Source organism: Bos mutus, chromosome 3, assembly GCF_027580195.1.
Source record: "Bos mutus isolate GX-2022 chromosome 3, NWIPB_WYAK_1.1, whole genome shotgun sequence".
NCBI lineage: Eukaryota > Metazoa > Chordata > Mammalia > Artiodactyla > Bovidae > Bos > Bos mutus.
Genome location: NC_091619.1, coordinates 55,423,940 through 55,447,637, shown reverse-complemented (window position 1 = coordinate 55,447,637; position 23,698 = coordinate 55,423,940). Strand labels below are relative to the sequence as shown.

The 23,698-nt window shown below is 39.5% G+C and overlaps 1 protein-coding gene across 1 annotated transcript in view; it reads left to right on the top strand.

Annotated features, from left to right (window-relative positions):
• Nucleotides 1–21,879, top strand: part of CLCA1 (chloride channel accessory 1) — a 34,335-nt gene extending 12,456 nt beyond the window's left edge. The window contains exons 5-14 of the mRNA XM_005888432.3: nucleotides 783–960; nucleotides 6,357–6,575; nucleotides 7,124–7,351; nucleotides 11,104–11,278; nucleotides 13,104–13,210; nucleotides 15,963–16,178; nucleotides 17,268–17,529; nucleotides 18,286–18,456; nucleotides 20,089–20,322; nucleotides 21,132–21,879. Coding sequence (XP_005888494.2) covers nucleotides 783–960; nucleotides 6,357–6,575; nucleotides 7,124–7,351; nucleotides 11,104–11,278; nucleotides 13,104–13,210; nucleotides 15,963–16,178; nucleotides 17,268–17,529; nucleotides 18,286–18,456; nucleotides 20,089–20,322; nucleotides 21,132–21,514 — 2,173 coding nt within the window. The 3' untranslated portion in view covers nucleotides 21,515–21,879. The remainder of the gene's footprint in view (nucleotides 1–782; nucleotides 961–6,356; nucleotides 6,576–7,123; nucleotides 7,352–11,103; nucleotides 11,279–13,103; nucleotides 13,211–15,962; nucleotides 16,179–17,267; nucleotides 17,530–18,285; nucleotides 18,457–20,088; nucleotides 20,323–21,131) is intronic.
• Nucleotides 21,880–23,698: the final 1,819 nt, after the last annotated feature.

Here is a 23,698-nt window from a genome sequence, read left to right as displayed (position 1 = left end):
TCAAAATGTGAAGTTATTAAAGTCACATTTTGAAAGAATATTATGAATTATAATAATACATTACAATTTAAATGTACTAAAATAAGTTTTATAAGATCAGGCAGTAAAGCTATACATAGAATGTTATGCTGATACATAGAGAAGGAAATGCTTTAGTACATTAACAATAGTTTATCTGAGAGTGGGATATGATTTTTTTCTTCTCTTCTTTATACTCGTCCTATTTTCCAAATTTCCTATGTTCATATGTTTTTTATATACTCAAAAAATAAGATGTGGGGAAAAGTACTCCATTCACAATAGTGACAAACTCATAAGCATATAAATAAAAATCTAAAATATCTATATAAACACACAAGAACTATGGAAAAACTGTATGACATAAACTAGCTGGATCAAAACAAACAAACAAAGAAAAAGTTGTCAGCAAAACTTTTTAGAGAAACAAAAGAGGCTCTTGATTTTCCAGGAATGAGAGGACCAGATTAGGAAGTGCCTTAGGACTTTGATCCTTATTAATTCTTAACAGTGGCTGTAAGACAGCCTTAGCTTTTCTGCTGCATAGAAACACATTCTGATATCATTTTTGGAACCCCTCAGATACTTTCTGGTAAACAAAATTACTCTGATGAGAATTTGATAATTTTAATATTTAAGGTGCTACATGTATTTCTTAAATTATAAAGGGAAATTGTAAACAATGCTGTCTGTAGAAACTGACCAGAGTCCAACATTTTGAAATTATCATTTCACTTAAATATCTAACCTGAATATATCTGCAGATGTTCAGAAGGTTTTACTGGTGAAACTGTAATACAGAAGTGTCAAGGAGGAAGCTGTGTCACTCAACCATGCAAACTTGACAGAAAAACAGGACTGTATGAAGAAGGATGTGAATTCATACCTCATAAGGATCAGAGGGAGAAGGCTTCCATAATGTATTCACAAAGTATTGATACTGTAAGTGCCATGTCCTTTTTCTTCTTTTGTTCTTGACATGAGTTTAGTGAGGTTTTTATCCCAGATGATGCAAGACAGGGTGAAATGTTAGGAAGTCAAGTATCAGTATCAGTTCAGTGGCTCATTCATGTCCGACTCTTTGCAACCCCATGAACTGCAGCACACCAGGCCTCCCTGTTCATCATCAACTCCCAGAGTTTACCCAAACTCATGTCCATTGAGTTGGTGATGCCATCCAACCATCTCATCCTCTGTCGTCCCCTTATTCTCCTGCCTTCAATCTTTTCCAGCATCAGGGTCTTTTCAAATGAGTGAGCTCTTCACATGAGGTGGCCAAAATACTGGAGTTTCAGCTTCAACATCAGTCCTTTCAATGAACACCCAGGACTGATTTCCCTTAGGATGGACTGGTTGGACCTCCTTGCAGTCCAAGGGACTCTCAAGAGTCTTCTCCAACACCACAGTTCAAAAGCATCAATTCTTCAGCACTCAGCGTTCTTCACAGTCCAACTCTCACATCCATACATCTGGATAAACCATAGCCTGACTAGATGGACCTTTGTTGACAAAGTAATGTCTCTGCTTTTTAATATGATGTCTAGGTTGATCATAACTTTCCTTCCAAGGAGTATGCATCTTTTAATTTCATGGCTGTAATCACCATCTGCAGTGATTTTGAAGGCCAAAAAAATAAAGTCAGCCACTGTTTCCCCATCTATTTGCCATGAAGTGATGGGACCGGATGCCATGATCTTAGTTTTCTGAATGCTGAGCTTTAAGCCAACTTTCTCACTCTCCTCTTTCACCTTCATCAAGAGGCTTTTTAGTTCCTCTTCACTTTCTGCCATAAGGGTGGTGTCATCTGTGTATCTGAGATCATTGATATTTCTCCCGGCAATCTTGATTCCAGCTTGTGCTTCTTCCAGTCCAGCGTTTCTCATGATGTGCTCTGCATAGAAGTTAAATAAGCAGGGTGACAATATACAGCCTTGACGTACTCCTTTTCCTATTTGGAACCAGTCTGTTGTTCCATGTCCAGTTCTAACTGTTGCTTCCTGACCTGCATACACGTTTCTCAGGAGGCAGGTCAGGTGGTCTGGTATTCCCATCTCTTTCAGAATTTTCCACAGTTTATTGTGATCCACACAGTCAAAGGCTTTGGCATAGTCAATAAAGCAGAAATAGATGTTTTTCTGGAATTCTCTTGCTTTTTCCATGATCCAGCAGATGTTGGCAACTTGATCTCTGGTTCCTCTGCCTTTTTGAAAACCAGTTTGAACATCTGGAAGTTTATAGTTCACGTATTGCCTGGCTTGGAGAATTTTGAGCATTACTTTACTAGCGTGTGAGATGAGTGCAATTGTGCGGTAGTTTGAGCATTCTTTGGCATTGCCTTTCTTTGGGATTGGAATGAAACTGACCTTTTCCAGTCCTGTGGCCACTGTTGAGTCTTCCAAATTTGCTGACATATTGAGTGAAGCACTTTCACAGCATCATCTTTTAGGATTTTAAATAGTTAAACAAGAATTCCATCACCTCCACTAGCTTTGTTCGTAGTGATACTTCCTAAGGCCCACTTGACTTCGCATTCCAGGATGTCTGGCTCTAGGTCAGTGATCACACCTTCGTGATTATCTGGGTTATGAAGATCTTTTTTGTATAGTTCTTCTGTGTATTCTTGCTACCTCTTCTTAATATCTTCTGTTTCTGTTAGGTCCATACCATTTCTGTCCTTTATTGAGCCCATCTTTGCATGAAATGTTCCCTTGGTATCTCTAATTTTTTTGAAGAGATCTCTAGTCTTTCCCTCTGTTGTTCTCTCTCTTTCTTTGCATTGATCGCTGAGGAAGGCTTTCTTACCTCTCCTTGCTATTCTTTGGAACTTTGCATTCAAATGGGTATATTTTTCCTTTTCTCCTTTGCTTTTCGCTTCTCTTCTTTTCACAGCTATCTGTAAGGCCTCCTCAGACAGCTGTTTTGACTTTTTTCATTTCTTTTTCTTGGGGATGGTCTTGATCCGTTTCCTGTACAATGTCACAAACCTCCATCCATAGTTCATCAGGCACTCTGTTTATCAGATCTAGCCCTTAAATCTATTTCAAGTCAAGTCAAGTAAGAGTGAGCAGCTTTTCTCTATTGGACAAGACAGGAGAACATAATCAGGAATAAAGTCCTATCTTCCCCAGACCCCTTGCTTAGTTTTTTTGTTTGTTTGTTTAGTTGCTTTTTTTTTTTTTTTTGCTTCTCCAACTTCTCTCTTCCACTAGCTTTTAGCTTAATGACTTAGAACTACTTCAAATATCCTTAAAGACAGACAAGCACAAGAGTTGGTTAAATAAGAAATTCATCCGGGGGATCAGGTACTTTTTTTTGTGAGTAATAAGGACATGATCAGTAACCTTTAACTTTCAGAGATTTTTCAGCCTGCATATTTGTTTTTGGTTGTTAACTAAAATTTTCTATCTTTTTAAGAATGTTGGTGCCATTAGGGAGTTTTTACATAATTTTAATAGCTTTAAGTAGTTTTAAAATACTGATCTTCCTCCATCCCATTGTAAGTTGGAGATGCATTTAATATACCTCACCTACCAAACATCTTAACTTAGCCCAGCCTGCCTCATGTATCCTCAGAACATTTACATTAATTTCTGGGCAAAATCATCTACCATAAAATCTGTGGTATAATAAGGTGTTGAATGTGTCCTGTAATTTATTGAATACGGTACAGAAGTAAAAAGACAGAATGGCTGTAAGTACATTAGTTATTTACCCTCACAATCATCTGGTTCACTAGAAGCTACGTACAGCTCAATGCCACTAGCCACCATCACCAGAGAGTATCATACTGCATGCCACAACCCAGGAAAAGATCAAAATTCAAAATCTGAAGTACGGTTTCTACTGAACGTGTATTGCTTTTGTACCATAATAAAGTCAAAAAATTGAAAGTTGAACCATTGTAAGTCAGCGATCATCTGCATTTCTTAAAAATTTTTTAAATGACCACTGCTCATAAAATAAACTTGACAAATTATCTTTATTAATGCCAAACATATACATCAGCAAATTTGCACAAACTAAGATAAATCCATCAGTTAAGTGACTTCAGTGCAGAATGTCTCTTATCTTCCCAGTCTTTTACACAAAATTATGTTTTCTTTTTGGATAAGAGTGTAGTAACTTGCAAGGGTCTATCTATAACAATAAAGTGAAAGTGAAGGTTGCTCAGTCATGTCCTATTCTTTGTTATCCCATGGACTGTAAAGTTCATGGAATTCTCCAGGCCAGAATACTGGAGTGGGTAACCTTTCCCTTCTCCAGGGGATCTTCCCAACCAGGGATCTAACCCAGGTCCCCACACTGCAGGTAGATTCTTTACCAGCTGAGCCACAAGGGAAGCCCTAACAAAGATAAGCTTTTAAAATGTGATTCACTAAGGCCATCCTTCAGTCTGGCTTTGTAGTTTATTTCCAGGATAATTCAGCAACTTCCAAAGGGGGGACTAGATTGTTTTAAATTAGTCACAGTTAAAGTTGATGCACAGTCAGGTTTGGGAGCCTCTGCTTGGGGTTTACAAAAAAGCATTTTAGGTTCCCTTGCTAAAAAGTAGCTATAATGATAATACAGAAAGTGAAACTGTTAGTTGCTCAGTTGTGTCTGACTCTTTGCGAATCCATGGACTATAGCCCACCAGCCTGTTCTGTCCAAGGAATTCTCTAGTCAAGAATACTGGAGTGGTTTGCCATTTCCTACTCTAGGGATGATCATATGGAAACACTGCCAAAACAATCTGAAAAATACAAATAAAGAGAAAAATAAATGTTTTCCAGCTAATGATGACTTTTTACATTACTTGAATCCCAGATATTTAGGATTTTTAATTGAATATAATACTGTAAAGTCACTGAGAGGAAGAATTAGTTTATACCTTTTTTGTGTACTAAGCCTCCTTTTTAAATCCCCCAAATAAGGAAATGGCAACCCACTCCAGTACTCTTGCCTGGAAGAAAGGGGAAGACACTATCATTTATTGGCTGTGTTTGTATTGTCTATTGCATATGTTCTCCTATAGTTCTTGCCTAACAACTACTGCCATTCTGTAGATTTTAAAAACCACTGACGTACAGATTGGTAAATGTTATTAAAAATAACAACAACAAACTTACATCGAGCTTTTATGTTATATCAGATATAGGGCTAAGTTTTGAGGAAGCAAATTTAATGAGACAGGGTTCTGTCATAGATTAATTTTCATCCATCAGTAAGTACACTATAATGTTAAAGGGGCCTTATTTAAATTTCTTATAGGGTACTTTGAGGTCACAAGGTTGAGTGGAAATTCTTTGCAGAAAGTGTATGAAATGAGAAAACATTTTGAAAATAACTTTTGGGGCTGAAACATGAAGGTAGAGTTCACAAGGCAGAAGACATAGGAAGAACTCCTCAACATAGTGGGAATGGTGAGCAGACACAGAGATATATAAACAGTCTGGCAACCTTGAGCACTTATAGGCTGCAATAGGGAAAATTAGAGCCTTGGGATGCACAGCCAGAGCAAGGATAGAGAGTGAAGTGAAGTAGTCTGGATTGTAGTGTGTGAGCAATGATGAGCCGCAAAAAGATATTAAGTACAGGAATAAGAAGGACTATGTTCCTGGCAAGTGTGGAGTAGAGCAGTATGGAAAAGTCAGATAGGAGACTCCAGTAGTTGAGGGAGGGACCATGAGGGCTTGAATGATGGACATTCCATTGGAGAAGGAAAAAAGACAATGTCCTGGAGAGAGAGTGAAGTGTATTGATGGTGTTATTTTGCAGAGGGAAGAAGGAAGGAAAAGCGTTTCCTGATTTAGGTAACTGAATAGATAGTGGTGACATCAAGTTAGGAAATGCTTGGTGATGAAGAGGAGCAGAGTCAAAGGAAAGGTGATGTGTTCAGTTATGAACACCTGAGGTGGAAGATCCTGTGGGACATCCAACTGGATTTTGGAGAGAGCTGGAATGTTGGGTATTGAAAGTTGAAACAAGGTATTTTTAAATCACTGGAAACTAAGAAAGTGAGCAGTAAGTGAAGGAATGGAGAGAGAAAATGGTACCAGGGGAGAAATGTTGAGATATAGGTGGCTTGAGGATACTGGTGATTGCTTGCAATGGAAAATTTGAGAAATAGAAGGGAAGCTAAGAACAAGTAAATAGATTCTTGAGGAGCACAAAGGGTCCAATGACGTCAAAGACATGTTTTGAGATAGAAGCTCTGAATTTTCACTGTGATTTTCCCCAAGGCAGACTGAGAAGAAGGTCATGTAAATGTAAATCTACACTTAGAATATTTTAGTCAAATTATTAACAATTTTAACAAGTATTTACTGTTATCTGTATCATTTTACTGACAATTTTAGGTGGTTGAATTCTGTACAGAAAAAAACCACAATAGAGAAGCCCCAAACGAGCAAAACAAAAAATGCAATCACCGGAGCACATGGGAAGTGATCCAAGATTCAGAGGATTTTAAGACAACAACTCCTATGACAACACAGCCACCCAGTCCCACCTTCTCATTGCTGCAGATCGGACAAAGAATTGTGTGTTTAGTCCTTGATAAGTCTGGAAGCATGACGGTAAGTTCAGTGGGTCTTGGTCTTCTGGATGCTCATCTCATATTTCTATATGATATGATCTAGACCACATCTTGGAACTGGCTGTGAATAAACACAACCCCAAAGGTCAGAACAGTTACAAGCATAATATTTACATCAAAAAAGGCCACCTTCACTTTATTCAACAAAAATTCAGCATCAAATGTCTCATTTGCCAAATAGCTTTCAATTTGTGAGCAAAGATCTGATGAACTATATAAAATTAACCTTTTTTATGTTTTCCTGACAATATGTATATTTATAAAACTATTTCTAGGACATTGAACTAATGAACTAAAGCCAAACCTGGATTTAGCTTTTAGAGTTATTTATACAAAAGCCCTGAAATTGTATTCAAATATACTGCTAAATATAAAGGAGAAATTTTCCTCCATAGAAGGATATGCCTTGCGTAAGCTTGTTGTTATTTACTCTGCACCGAGGCACCTACTTCCAAATTCCCTCTGTTCTGTTGTCAGTCTGCCGGTCCAAACCTAACCTGACTGCTTTTCTTCTGCTTTTCCATTTAGATTGGTAACCGCCTTAACCGACTGAATCAAGCAGGCAAACTCTTCCTTCTGCAGACGGTTGAGCAAGGGTCCTGGGTCGGGATGGTGACGTTTGACAGTGCTGCCTATGTACAAAGTGAACTTGTACAGATAAACAGTGCCACTGAAAGAGACACGCTTACCAAAAGCTTACCCACAATAGCCTCAGGAGGAACATCCATCTGCTCTGGGCTTCGATCAGCATTCACTGTGAGACAAGTTCCCCTATCATAGTTTGCCAATGTTTACAATTTATGTCTCCTAAGAAATTACCTTTTCCAGTATTTCTATGCATGCCTCATGTCTAGCTGAATTAGACAACCAAGGGCAGAGCAATGGTCCAAATGATGCAGTAACACAGGCCCCAAAAACTGTTAACTAATTCATTCATGCTTTTGTGTTTTTCTGCATCTGTGCATTCATGGTTTTCTGCTTTCATCTGAAACATTCATGGTGTTACTTCTACATGCCGGGCATTGCAATGTGCCAGGCATTAAGAGTACCATGAGGGCCAAACATACCACACCTGCTGTCATGGAGCTTAAAATCTTACTGGGGGAAGATTCTTTAACCTCGTAGTCACATAAATAAGTGTATAATCATACACTAATGCATGCTATGATGAAAGGTACACAGGGATATAAGAGAATATCTTCTCTGAAGAAAAAAGTAAACTTAGAGTTATGGTTAAATTTTGAAGTAGATTAACATTCCAAACTTTTGGGTATATAAGACCTCCTTTTGGGCAAGCAAATGGTTTAAGTTTGAAATAGGAGGGCTTAGAACTGCGAGTCTAATTGTATTAGGGATGTATCCAAAGATCCCATCTGATCATCCAATCATGTCACCCCTCTACTTATGTCTCAATCTCTCCCCATTTTCAACAAAGCTAAGTAAAATTTTTCAATCTAATATTTAATTTATTTTATAATATAGCCATTACCTACCTTTCCAGGCTTAAGCACCTGGGACTCTCTTCCAGATATTTATGCTTAAGCAAATTAGATTACCTGTCCTTTGCCAGCAGTTTGCACACTTTTGCCCAGCCAGTTCCCTATTTAATTTTTCATCCCTCCTTGCTATCTCTAATCATACTCTTCCTCCACATATCCATCACAGACACTATTTCTTGATGTCTTTCCTGATCCTTTCAACTGTATAGTTTCTCTTTCTGAATGCTATGAACTTGTTTTCTACTTTTAAAACTATCTCAAGAGTTTTAGCTCTTCTGTCTTCTTTCCTGTCATGTCCTTTGCTCAAACAAAACTTGTTCCGAGATATGAATTATCTTTTAACTTCTGGTACAATATCTTTTATATAGGAGGTTCTCAATAAATAAAATTAAATTGAGCTATTTGATTATATCAGATGCTTAAATGATCCAAACATAAACTATGATATTCTACATTTATTAGGGGCTATTTGGTCCCATGAAATAAATAATAGGAGGCTGAGAGAAGCTGGCTGGTCTAAGGTCTCAGAATCTCTGCAGTGTCTTGGGAAAGTCTACCTTCTGTCTGCTTGGGGCGCAACACATCAATGGGGCTATTCCCAATTTCCAAGCAGCAGCAGGAATATTTAGTTTTCAGCTCACGTGTTTCATGTTGACAGTGGACTCAAGCATTCCCTCATATGCAGTCTGACCCTCTGGCCCTTTTATTCCACTTTGAAGATCAGTTCCCTAGAAGTGGATTTTATTGCATACACAGTCAGCTTCACAATCTTTCTCCAGATGCCTTTGTGCACCTGGGTTCTCTTACCTCTGCCACTCACCCACACATTTTGATTAAAGAAGCAAGTAAGGGAGGGAAACTGACACTGAAATCACTGACATGTCTACGGAACTCATGGTATACAAAACTCGAGGGGAAATGACTGATACCAGATGGCCTGATGGTGACGAGGGAAGTTCTGGTTCTGCATTTCCTACTTCAGTGGGTGAGACAGTATGTGAGGCACACAGTTGGAATTTAGATGCTCCTCCTGCCCTACAGAGCCCAGGTATGGGGTGGGAGGAGGTTGTGTGTGGCCACAGGGTGATGAGGCAAAGGGCCTTGGATCCTGCCCTGTCTCAAGTTCCCTGCTGGCCCCTGGTGAGGACCCTGCTCAAGTATGGCAGTGGTGTCTGTTGAGCTGGGGCCACTGGACTTTATTTGTTTTCTTAGCTTGTTCAGTGCCCATTGGTTTTCTACCAGCTGACTCACCACACTCTGGCTCTCAATGCTGGAGCACAGCCCTGAGCACCCCATGTCCTGCATCTAGCTCTTGGGAGGTTGCACACCCCTTAGCTTCTGGGACAAGATAAATTGTCCTCTTGCCTGCCAATTCTCAAGTCAGCTGATTTCCATTTTCCCTATGGATACTTGCAGACTTCTGCATGTTTTCCATGACACACAGCAATGATGGGGAGTGAGACAAGGGAATCCAAATTGAGCCCTTCCTCTGGCCTCTCAGGGGCTTCTCTGGTGGCTCAGATAGTAAGGAATCTGCCTGCAATGCAGGAGACCTGGGTTCAATCCCTGGGTTGTAAAGATCCCTAGGAGAAGGAAATGGCAACCCACTCCAGTATACTGGCCTGGAGAATCCCAAGGACAGAGCAGCCTGGTGGGCTTCAGTCCATAGAGTCACAAAGAGTCAGACATGACTGAGTGAGCCCTGCAGCTTGGTCAGACTGAGGTCTCAACCACAGCTGACAGGCTCCTGGGCTCCTGGGCTCCAGGCTTCCTCACATGACAGCAATCAGAGTTCTGCCTTCATCCTTTGTGGAGCAGCCCCCTCTAAAAAGGAGTGGGGCAGAAGTCTCCTCTGCTTTCAGCTCTTTTAATCTACATCAAGTTTCTTCCCTTCCTGAGAGTCTGGTCCAGAGATTGGAGTTACTTAGAATTACTTGTTTCCTCTACGTCTGAGTCTCCCTTCCTCTTTTTAAGGGAAGGTGAACTTTTGCCTTCCTCTTCATAAACATTATGATTTTTATCTGATTTTCCTTCTTACCCAATATTGGCACAAGGTATAACTTCTCTATATCACATAAAAAACATAATCTGTGTCTACCAGACACAGATTATCTATGTTGAGACATAGGTGTCATAAGACAGCTAGGAACTAGGGATTAATAAGAACAAAATGTTTTGCTTTCATCAGAGGGGATGTTAAAAATTTTAATAAGTCATGTGAACTGCTGCTGCTGCTGCTAAGTCGCTTCAGTCGTGTCCAACTCTGTGGGACCCCATAGATGGCAGCCCACCAGGCTCCCCATCCCTGGGATCCTCCAGCCAAGAACACTGGAGTGGGTTGCCATTTCCTTCTCCAATGCATGAAAGTGAAAAGTGAAAGTGAAGTCGCTCAGTCGTGTCTGACTCTTAGTGACCCCATGGACTGCAGCCTACCAGGCTCTTCCATCCATGGGATTTTCCAGGCAAGAGTACTGGAGTGGGGTGCCATTGCCTTCTCCATATGTGACCTGAGAACTGACCAATCAGAATCAAGGCCAGCCATGAACAGCTGGAATGGTAAGACTGATGAATACCAGGCAAGCTAAAATCTGCCATGAGTCTAATATGATAATAGTAATATATTAGTCCCCATTATTATCCCTATTAAATGAAGATGGTTTCTGAAGTCATCTGGGAACCTCTGAAAGCCTGTCAAGGAGACATCATGTGAAGGAAAGTAGAAAACCCTTCTTTTCTGTGTCCCTAGAGCTGTCCATCCCTGGGACTGCCCTGTATCCCACCTTACTGAGCCTTCTCTGCAACAGGCTAACCGAGGAAAAAAATCACTGTCAAGTTCCATGAATCTTGCTGATTTATAATTGTATCATTGCAAGACAGAGATATTTGACCATTCCCAGACACTTTTGTTTATTCCCTCTAGAATTTCTCTTCTCGTTCCCTTTAATTGCAATTTTCCCAATACTTTGGCTACCCTGAGTGTGACAACTCATGCCTGAATTATGTCCTTAGGTGATTAAGAAGAAATATCCAACAGATGGAGCTGAAATCATCTTACTGACCGATGGGGAGGACAACACTATAAGTGCATGCTTTGACGAGGTGAAGCAAAGCGGAGCCATCATCCACACAGTCGCCCTGGGGCCATCTGCAGCACAGGAACTAGAGGAGATGTCAAAAATGACAGGTGAAGGGTGACCTGCTGAGTCCCACTGTATTTTCTCTTCCACTGGACTTTGAGCTCCAGTGCACTGGGGAGTAGGGGAAGGGTAGGGCGAGGAGATATGGGGTTATCTTACTGAGCAATCAGCTGCCCTTACCCCCAGATGACTTTAGAATCGGCTCGACTCATTTATTCTAATGCCTTGTTTCTAGGATTAGGGCAGTCTGGAGAAGATGGGACCAGCACACCATTTGGGACTCTCTTCCCAGACACCTTATAAAGATTGGAAAGAATCTAATAGGTTAACTAGGAGCTTCTATTCTAACCTAGTGAATAGGTTAACTATTCACTTCCAGTTGGCAGCTGACCAAGAGACCCTGGGGAGACAGAGGACAAGCCACTAACTATATAATACCATGATACAAGTGCTCTGTTAGTAATAGAGGGTACAGTGAGCACGAAGAAGGGAGCCTAGACTTCATCTGGAGAAGAAGTGTACAGGAAGGTGACATCTGAACTGGGACGTGAACAAGAAGTGCAGGGGAAAAACAAAGTGCCTGCCGAACCACACAGAAGGCCACTCTGAAAATATAGAATGTAATGCAGTTTCTTTGTAAAACATTCATACATTGTGCTTCACCTTCCATACGCACATGGTTAAAATAGATCCCACCTGAACTATTCTTCAGCAGAGTGGGTTTTTATTAGTTTAAATTTGTTTAACCTAGGGCCAGAATTATGGATATCAATTGCTGAGTTGTCCTCTGAGTCAGCTAAAACAACAGACTGTTTGCTTCTAACAGTGTTTGTCTTATGCCGGGATTCCTAGAAGCAGAGCCTGAGAAAGGGATTTGGGTCCATGTGGTTTACAGAGGGAGAGCTCTCAGGTAAAAGGGGCAGTAGGGACTAAGATCAGGCAGGGGAAGCTAAGCACAGATGTGAATTAGGAGGCCAGCTGAAGCCTGCCCTCACAGGAGGCTCTGGATCTAGAACTGCAAAACAGATTTGGTCCAGTCTTCAAAGACAGACCATTGTACCACTGTGTCCATCAGTCAGTGGTTAAAAAATGTCAGGGCAGGGCAGGGGTGAGTGGGGCATGCTGTTCTTTAGCTAGGGTGGCCCCATTTTGTAAGGCAATTTTCTGAAAAGGAGGCAGCTATATGCTGTTTGGCTAACACTCAGAGCTGCTGGGGAGAGATGCGTTAGTCTAGATAAGGGGATCTGGGTGAGGCACCAACAGGATGACCAAAACACTCTCCTCAGATTTTAGATGTCACTAAGAGTTTAAAAGTGCCTTAACATCAACTACCTTAGGTACACCTGTTCTAAATAGGTGTAGATTACATGGCTGGTATATCATCTCATGTTTACTACATATAATACTTTTCTATAACCATCACTTGTCAGTTATTTCTTGCTGCTGTAACATACACATTTTTTCTGATTTAAGAGAAAACTTGAAAGTCAAGCTTGCTAAGATTATGTGTAAAATAAGAATAAATCAATACGCTTGCAGTGAGGCTTAATGGCTCATATGAAAGTGTGTGACCTTTAAAACACAAGATTTATATTACTAGTTTTGGTCTATGGGGGATTCTTAATTGCTTTGCAGAGGGCTGAAGTAGCCAAATGACGATGTTGCTGAAGGATTTGTTTAGTAGGATTAAAATATTATTACTAGTATCAGCTTCTGAGTTAATCTGGACACCTATTTAATGTTAATCTATTAATATTAATGTTTAATAGCACAAAAGAGTAAGTACTTTGTGTATTTTATCTTAACAATTGCTAAAATGTTGCAAATATTTGTTTTCTAGAAAATAACTTCGATAACATAATTGCATTCTAGGAGGTTTGCAGACATATGCTTCAGATCAGGTTCAGAACAATGGTCTCGTGGATGCTTTCGCGGCCCTTTCATCAGGAAACAAAGCTGTCTCCCAGCGCTCCATTCAGGTCAGAGTTCCTCCTCAGTTTTTCATGTTTATTAAAAACCATAGCCAAGATAGGGAGTTTCATGGTTATGCGTTTTAAGTCCACATTCCCGTAGTAATAAATTAACATAGAAGCTTCAGCCTGATATTAGCCATTATTTCTAAACTGCAACACTATTCCTTTAAACAAGGCAATCAGTGCTTCTAATTTGGAAACAATACTAAGTGACTTCCTCTTAGAAACCATCAACATAAAATGTAATGGGTCCAAGAATTCTTTTTTAACATATGTTAACAAGCATCCATAGCAATATAATTGGCCCAGAATTTTCTTCAGAGTAGATTATCTCAGTATAAATTATCTGGAACAACTGTTCAGGGATTACTTGGTCTCTTTTTCCATTACCTCAAATTCCTGGTATTTGTCAAGATTTTCCTATAAAGAGTGGAAAGTGATTTGTACTGTGAAAAGCCCACGTGGTCAGTCCAGTCACCTGGATCCTGTTCCTGGGTCCATCATTAACTGTGACCATGGGCAAAGAACTTCACCTCTCTGGACTTAAGTTCTCAGCCAGACATGAACCACAAAACTGCGGTCCCTTATGGTTCTAGAATTTCAAGAAAACAGAATTTTCTTTCAACAGTCTTGGGACAATAAAAAATGGACAAATATATTAAGTGCTCTTTCCTAATGGCTGTAAAAATTATTCATGTGAACCTTTAAACCAGAGAGTGAATAATCAGCACCACACCTGTGTGAGTTGTAACTTTTATTGTGAATGAAAGTAAAAATAATGTAAATCAAAGCCAAATAATGACCTACTCTATAGCACAGGGAATTCTAATCAATACTCTGTAATGGCCTATATGGGAAAAGAATCCATATGCGCTTCTCTGGTGGCTCAGTGGTAAAGAATCTGTCTGCAATGCAGGAAACATGAATTCAATCCCTGGGTTAGTAAGAACCCCTGGAGAAATAAATGGCAACCCACTCTAGTATTCTTACCTGGAAAATGCCATGGACAGAGGAGCCTGGTGGGTTATAGTCCATGGGGTCACAACAGAGTCGGACAAGACTTAGCAACTAAACACAACATATGTAGATGTGTAACTGATTCACTTTGCTGTACTCCTGAAACTAACACAACACTGTAAATCAACTATACTCCAATAAAATTTTTTTAAAGCCAAATAATGTCAGATTTCAAAACACTAGGCTTTTTAGTCTATCAGTGTAGCATTTATTCAGTCAAAGAATATAGCAGTTACACTCATTTATGAATATTAAACCCAAGAGCCTGATTTGAACACAGGAGGAACATGTCTTAGAAAAGTAATTAAACTGATTAATGGGCAAATTCACAGTCAGGCAGTTTCTGCCCAGTATTTTTATATTTAAGAAACCTAAAAGGGAGGGAGATTGAGACATGAGTAGGACTCATTTCCCCACCTGTCATAAGAACAAGATCTAAGGGCCCCTTGCTTTCTTCACATCTTAGATCATAATCTATTTTCAAAACTAGAAAGTTGGGCTTGATGACCAGAGCATCCTATCTTCTGACAGATATTCGTTTAAAGACCATAAATAATTAACTAGGAGATAATCCTGAAAAATTATACTTTCTACAAAGTCTGGTTAGCGCTTCCCTACTTCAACCGCTGCTCTACAGCTTCTTCATTCTTCACCAGATAACAAATCAGCCTTAGGCAGTGACTTCTTTCATTTACCTTCACTGCTGCTGCTGCTGCTAAGTCGCTTCAGTCGTGTCCGACTCCTAGCGACCCCATGGACTGCGGCCTACCAGGCTCCTCCGTCCATGGGATTTTCCAGGCAACAGTACTGGAGTGGGGTGCCATTGCCTTCTCCAATTTACCTTCACAGGGACTGCAATAATAATTGACCTAGGACTTAGTTATTTGCAAGTCAAACAATCCAGATGTGGGTCAAAGTAAGTCCTAGTTAGTCCCCTTAAGGGTTTAAGTCCAGTAATAAGATGAGACGTACAGTATGCTGGTAGGTATCAAACAAAACACACTGTGAGGACATCAAAGGATTGATAGAAACAAGATCCACCCACAGACTTAGAGAATGAAATTGGGGTTTCTGGGGGAAGGATGGGAGGAAGGGATCGACATGTACACACTGCTATATTTAAAATGGACCTACTGTATAGCACATGGAACTCTGTTCAATGTTATGTGGCAACCTGGATGGGAGGGGAGTTTGGGGGAGAATGGCTACATGTGTATATATGGCTGAGTCCCTTCATTGTTCACCTGAAACTATCACACCATTGTTCGTTAATTGGCTATACCCCAATACAAAATTGAAAGTTTAAAAAAAAAATATACTGTGGGAGATCAAAGGAGGGAGAGATTATTCTTGTTGGTGATATAGACATCAAGTGACATTCAAATTGAATTTTGAAGGGTAGGTAAGCCTTAGACAAATGGAGGTGAATGTATAGATTTCCAGGAAAAGCAGAGATTGTGGTAGACAGAGAGTCAGAGATTCATGAAGATCATAAGAGGAAGTGGTCTTGTTTGGGTGTCAGAATCAACATTATGGAAGCTAAGGCTGGAAAAGTCATTTATGATTGGATCATTTAAAAAAAAGAATTGGCTCATAATAGGTACTAAACATCAAGCCAAGTTCTTAGGTACCACTGAAGTCTTTCTAATGGGGCAACTAATAGTTGGAGGCAAAATGGAAGCTATTATGTGATGGGAGCTGTATTCTCCAGAAAGTAAAGAATTGTATACTTACTTTACAGCTTGAGAGTAGGGGATTAACCCTCCAGAACAGTCAGTGGATGAATGGCACAGTGACTGTGGACAGCACTGTGGGGAAAGACACGTTGTTTCTCATCACCTGGACAACTGATCTTCCCCAAATCCTTCTCTGGGATCCCAGTGGAAACAAACAAGATGGCTTCATAGTGGATAAAAACACCAAAATGGCCTACCTCCAAATCCCAGACATTGCCAAGGTATGGTCTCATCTTTTTTCCTTCTCACAGTTTGATAAGATAAAATAAAATTTTTACAGAATAATCACAACTTTTAAAATGATAGTGGTTTCTTAAAAAAAAAAAAAAAAAGGAGTCAGTGTTGAACGAAAGAGAACAAGGAAAAAACTCCACTCTGTGGAAATCACTCTGTGTGACAGCAAGTCTCTTCAGTTCAGTCACTCAGTTGTGTCTGACTCTCTGCAACTCCATGGACTGCAGCATGCCAGGCTTCCCTGTCCATCACCAATTCCTGGAGCTTACTCAAACTCATGTCTATCAAGTCAGTGATGCCATCCACCCATCTCATCCTCTGTCATCCCCTTCTCCTCCTGCCTTCAATCTTTCCCAGCATCAGGGTCTTTTCCAATTCGTCAGTTCTTCACATCAGGTGGACAAAGTATTGGAGTTTCAGCCTCAGCATCAGTCTTTCCAATGAATATTCAGGACTAATTTCCTTTAGAATGGACTGGTTGGATCTCCTTGTAGACCTAGGGACTCTCAAGAGTCTTCTCCAACACCGCAGTTCAAAAGTATCAATTCTTTGGTGTGCAGCTTTCTTTATAGTCCAACTTTAACACCCATACATGACTACTGGAAAAACCATAGCTTTGACTAGTTGGACCTTTGTTGGCAAAGTAATGCCTCTGCTTTTTAATATGCTATCTAGGTTGGTCATAGCTTTAGTCAAGAAAAAGGAAATCGGTGATATTTTCTCCAGGTATTAAAAGGAGAACCTTCAAATTACACAGCAGCTGATGCTTTGGCATAATGAAAACTATTTCCTCTATTGATCCTGCTCTTGAGAAAACAATGCTATGATAAGGACACAACTTTCAAACCTCATTTTTCCCAACTAGAATTTTCTTGGCAGTAAGAACCATGTCATTAGTCCAAACATACCAAAGTTTCCCTTGACTAAGAGAGTATAAAACACCTTCTTAGATCTACTTTTAATGTACATGTATCAGATGAGCTCTTCCTATAGTTGGCATTGAAGTTAGGTCTGTCACTTAAATTTATTAACTGGAAATGTCTCCTTTTTTTTTTTTTTTTTTTTTTTTTGGCTAGATTGGCATTTGGAAATACAGCCTACAAGCAAGCTCCCAAACCCTAACTTTGACTGTCACCTCCCGTGCATCAAGTGCTACTTTGCCTCCAGTTACAGTGACCTCTAAAATGAACAAAGACACAGGCAAATTCCCTAGCCCTATGGTAGTTTATGTAAAGATTCACCAAGGAACCAAGCCAATTCTCAGGTCCAAGGTCACAGCACTAATAGAATCAGTGGATGGGAAAACAGTTACCTTGGAATTATTGGACAATGGAGCAGGTAACCACCCCAGGAACTGGACACATTTTTCTTTTCCAGGAAACAACCAAGCAACAGCAGGAGGGCATATTGTGGTGAGGAGTCCAGCACTGGGGTTGTGGTTGGGAGAGCTCTCTGCCTCCCTACAACTCCTATGTTTCAAAATGTTGGGAAACATGAGAAGAGCTTGCCTTTAGCTTCTATAAAGTGCAAAAAAGTTGTCAGTGAGCATTCCAACCCTCTCAGAAAAGGAAAGGAGGAAAATTAATAGCTATTTTGTGTTAGGAGTTTGTGATGGATGGATAGATAGATCTTCATTTCTTATCTTCACCACACACTTTTGAGGTGTTATGATCCCTACATTACAGATGAAGAAAGAGGCTTTAACATTTGGAAAGCAGCAGAGAAGGAACTTGACTATTCACTATAAAACAAGTAAATTTATTAAAACAAATTCTGTAAATGAATTTTCTACCTAAACCTATCCTCGGTAAAAGTCATAAATTTTAAGGAAATAATCATACAACACTTTTTGTCACCAGTAACATACAGTAATTCAATTCAGTTCAACAGATACTTATTGAGAGGTTACTTTGTGCTATGTTGGATATAACAGAGACACATGACTTGATCACTGATTTCAAAAAGAAAGACAATTCAGGAGGACAAGATGTATGCATTTGAAATTACACACACAAAGTGGTGAAAGAAGTATACCTCATCCTTAACACAGTCAAATCTTAATTCCTTCATTAATTCCTTCATTTCTCTGTTAAGGTGCTGATGCTACTAAGGATGATGGTATCTATTCAAGGTACTTTACAGCTTATGATACAAATGGTAGATACAGTGTAAAAGTGTGGGCTCTGGGAGGAGTCAACACAGCCTCTCAGAATGCATCACCCCAGCGAAATGGAGCCATGTACATACCTGGCTGGATTGAGAATGGTGAGTAATCTATAACAACATCCTTGCCTTGAGTAAAAGGCTTGGAATCAAGGGAAAACCAAAACCTGAGAGAATGGTGCAGAATTAAATCAGTTTCTCAACCTTGCCATTACTGACATTTTGGTCACATAATTCTTTATTGTGGAGGGCTGTCCTGTGCATTGTGAGATGTTTAGCAACACTTCTGGCCTCTATTTACTAGACATCAGAAGCAGCCCTCACAGTCATGACAATCAAACATATGTCCAGACATCATTCACTGTTCTCTAGGTAACAACATAGCACCTATTAAGCCATCAGATTGAGTATAGATTTTGACTGCCTTGGTTCAATTCCAGCCTTCTACCAGATAAAGTATTTTAGGTACTCTCTTGTGCTTTGTCTGCCTCACTTGTAAAATAGGAAATAATAGTAACTACCTCATGGAATGGTTATGATAAAAAATAAGAAAATGCATCTAAATAAGCTATTGCTGGTAAACAAGAATGCCACTGATTGAACAGGTCAGGGGTTTTTAGAATTTCAGGATGACTTTTATACAAATTTTCAGCACGAATGTGAAGCAAATTGGAATTGCTACATTAACTAGATTTCCATACATTCATTGAGAAAATCAAGTCTTTCAAAAGCACACAATTTTAGAACGCCTAACATAAAACATTTTGTGAGAAACTACAATCTAATAGGGAGAAGGCAATGGCACCCCACTCCACTACTGTTGCCCGGAAATCCCATGGATGGAGGAGCCTGGTGGGCTACAGTCCATGGGGTTGCTAAGAGTCAGACACGACTGAGTGACTTCACTTTCACTTTCCACTTTCATGCCTTGGAGAAGGAAATGGCAACCCACTCCAGTGTTCTTGCCTGGAGAATCCCATGGACAGAGAAGCCTGGTGGGCTGCAGTCCATGGGGTCACACAGAATCGGACACGACTGAAGCGACTTGGCAGCAGCAGCACAATCTAATAAGAAAGATAAAACACAAATATGGAGAGAAAGAGAAAAATTCAAAGAATAAATAATCAAGGCAATTCTTGAATCGCAGCTAAATGATTAAGAAATAAATAGGAAAGACAATAAAACCCACAGTATTACCTAGGTGGAAGAGACTGCTTGAAGAAGTCTGAGCAGGTTTAAAGCAGAGGTAGTATTTAAACTGATGTTGTGGCCGGTTAAGATTAGGATAAGGTAGTAGGATAGCAAAAACATAGGATAGGGTGGGAGGTGGAAGGGAGGTTCAAGAGGGAAAGGATTTCTGTATAGCTATGGCTGATTCATGTTGACATACAGCAGAAGCCAACACAATATTGTAAAGCAATTATCCTCCAATTTAAAATTTAAAACACACACACAAAATCAACTCCAGGACAGGTGTATTTATAAAAAACAAATTGTGGAAGCTATGCCACTAAATATCCAGGAAATAAATATATGTGAGATAAAGAACTATGATTCTCTTTGCTTTTCCCCCTCTGATGTGACCTGATTTAGGAGCTTTACAACAAATAAAGTAAGTTTTGTGTGTGGGAAGAAAGAAGGGAAGTGTAAGAAGAGGGCAACTCAATGACAAAACAGGGAAGTATAGCCATTTCATGGTGTTATCTGTCTTAACTGAGGGATTTTTTAATGCAGGTGAAGTAAAATGGAATCCACCAAGACCTGAAATTAACAAGGATCAAGGCAAGCAAGTATGTTTCAGCAGAACGTCCTCGGGAGGTTCATTTGTGGCCACTGATGTTCCAAAGGCCCCCATACCTGATCTCTTTCCACCATGTAAAATCACTGACCTGAAGGCAAAAATCGAAGGGGACAATCTCATTAATCTGACTTGGACGGCTCCCGGGGATGATTATGATCATGGAAGAGGTAAGCTGAATGTGGTATGGACCCTGTAAAGGAGGTTAGCAGCCAAGCGGAGGGGCAGACGGTGGGAGGCAGGCAGGTGTGCTGTGATGCATGTTGAGGGCAGAAGGCAGGAGGGACCTGGGATGTCCTCTGAAATGACAGTTTAAGACTTTTAAACATGAGAAGTTTGGAATCTGAACAACTGGCCTATATAGGTGTAAGATATTTAAACCAGGAATAGGCAATCCTCAGTTTTTTTTCTGAAATCTTGCCAAGCTGTGCTTTAATAGACCTCATTTTCAGTAATGTCTCTTGGAGAGAACTGGGAATAGAGCATAGATACTGTGGACCAGAGCTGTCCTTTGGAAGAAACCTCAGATTTTTTCTCTCAAAGTATGGTCTGTGGATTGCAGCATGGGTATCACATGAATGCTAGTTAGAAGTGTAGAACTGGGTCTACTGAACCAGAATCTGCATTTTAAGATCCCTGGATGATGTGTGTATACATTCAAGTTTGAGAAGCACAAATAATAAAATAATAAGCAGTAATTATCTCCTCTCTCAGTCAGATGCTATGGCCAGAAATAATTACCTAAGCTTTAAGTCAAGCCTGATCCAGTTTTACATTTATTACTCTGTCAGAATACAAAAGGGCACAGGATATAAAAATTAAAATGTAAAAAAAAAAGATACTAGTGCTTATAAAAATGGACCATCAATTTATTTATTCATTGGTATTTTATAGTATGATGATATTGTTTCTAGTAGATTTTTAAAATCTTTGACTTGCGGATTACAAATCACATCCTTTTTTTTAAATTATGTTTTAGCTGACAAGTACATCATTAGAATAAGCACAAATATTCTTGAGCTCAGAGACAAGTTCAATGAATCGCTTCAAGTGAACACTACTGATCTCATCCCAAATGAGGCCAACTCAGAGGAAGTCTTTGTGTTTAAACCAGAAACCATCACTTTTACAAATGGCACGGATCTCTTCATTGCTATACAGGCTGTTGATGAGGTCAGCCTGAAGTCAGAAATCTCCAACATTGCACAAGTATCTTTGTTTATTCCCCCAGAGATTCCTCCAGAGAAACCAAGTCCTTCTCTTCCTTGTCCTGATATTAGTATCAACAGCACCATTCCTGGTATTCACATTTTAAAAATTATGTGGAAGTGGCTAGGAGAATTACAAATTTCCTTGGGCTGAGTTTTCCTGAGATATATCATTTATCCTTCTTTTGATTATAAAAATCTATAGAATGTATTTTAGATTTCCTGTATGAGGCAATTTAATGAAATAAAATACTAAAAACTGGGTACACATGCATAAAAAGTATGTATTCAAATCCAAAAATTTAATCATTGTTCACTTATTATTTGAGTACAGAAAGAAGGGGTGCTTGCATCAATAAATGGAACTATGTTTAATTTGATTTGAGGAACTTTGCCAGTTATAAAAGAACATGTAATTACATTGAAATATGCCAGAAATGCCCAACTAGGTCAAACTATTTAAATATAAAAGGCATGTTCAATATTATATAGCAACATAAATGGGAAAAGAATCTGAAAATGAATAGGTACATGAATATGTATAACTGAATTACTTTGCTTTACATCTGAAACTAACACATTGCTAATCATCTATACTCCAAAACAAAATAAAAAGTTAAAAATAAATAAATAATATGAAGTTCATGACTTGTTATAGAAGAGATTTGGACCAACATTACCAGGATTATATATTCTTTTTCTCTAGATTTGGGCAAAGATGATGCATTTAAGAAAGAGATTGCACTGTAGCTTCCCTGATGGTTCATCTGGTAAAGAATCCTCCCGCAACACGGGAGACCTGAGTTCAGTCCCTGGGTTTGGAAGATCCCCTGGAGAAGGGAATGGCTACCCTCTCCAGTATTCTGACCTGGAGAATTCCATGGACTGTATAGTCCATGGGGTCGCAAAGAGTTGGACACGACTGAGCGACTTTCACTTTCACTTTGCATTGTGGAATGAAATAACAGCATGGTAAAGGCTCCAAAGGCACAGAAATGTATGCAATGTGCATGCAATTATGAGTCAAAGATGCCCAAAGCCACAGTGGTGGCACGTGCAGTAGACAAGCAGGTTCAGGCCAAGTGTGAAGGGAAGTGATTGAGAAACAGTTACTGTATACTTTGTGCCAAGTGTTCTACTAATGCCTTGTATGCATTATCTTATGTAATGCAATTCAGTTCATTCAACAAATATTCATCAGCTGACTACTATATTCCAGGCTTATGCTAGGTCCTGAATACAAACAGATGAGTAAGATTTGGCTTTTTTCTTACAGGCAATAAGGAACATGTGAGGATAAATCAGGAGTTCTATCTATGACTGAGTAGTGTGGGGAGGGAGGTTTTGGGAACTACATGAAGGACTAAACAAAACTGGAAGAGGTTACGGTCATGACAGATGAAAGGGGAAGGGGAAGAAAAGGGAAGAAGGACAAATAGACTTAGCAATATGACAGTTCCCATCAAGGACTAATCAAACATTCCAGTGCCTCCAGGGGCAAGTATTCTTGTAAAGTGGTTTCAAATTCCCAGTTTATTAGCACAATGAGTTTAATGTTCAAGTGACTCTCTGAAAACAAAACATCTAGAAGATTGTTTCTACATAGACTTTAGATTTATTTCTTTATTTATAGATATTCTTAAAAGGAAGATTCAAAAATTTCAAAATAGGACTTGAGGCACCTTAAAGATACATACAATAAGTATGTTTAAAAATTAAGAAAATAAAGAAATGGGAAAAAGTGAAAGTGTTAGTCACTCAGTTGTGTCTGACTCTTTGAGACCCCATAGACTGTAGCCCACCAGGCTTCTCTGTCCATGGGATTCCCCAGGCAAGAATACTGGAGTGGGTTACCATTCCCTTCTCTAGGGGATTTTCCTGATCCAGGGATCAAACCCAAACCTCCTGCATTGCAGGTGGGATTCTCAATGATCTAGCCACCAGGGAAGCCCGAAAGAAAGTAAATATATGATAAAAAACTACAGGAAACTTTAGCATATCCAAAGTCAAATATAATGTCCTGTTCAATTGCTGTCCCCAGGTCACACATTTATGTTGAGCATCCAAGCAGGCATAACAAAGATTAACAGGCTACAGTGAAAAAAAAAAAAGGTTCAAGAAGAGCATGACTTTCTCTGTTTGAGACCCAAGTGAAGTTTCATCTACAGGTCCTCAGTGAATTAGGGTACTGTGATGTTAAGGACAGCAGCTTCAGAAACATCCATATAATAATCACAACAAGTTTAATATAGCACTGATCAAAGCATCCTTCACGTAATCATTCTTCACTGTGGGGTTACAACACACTTCAGCATTGTACAGGAAAGACTGTTATACA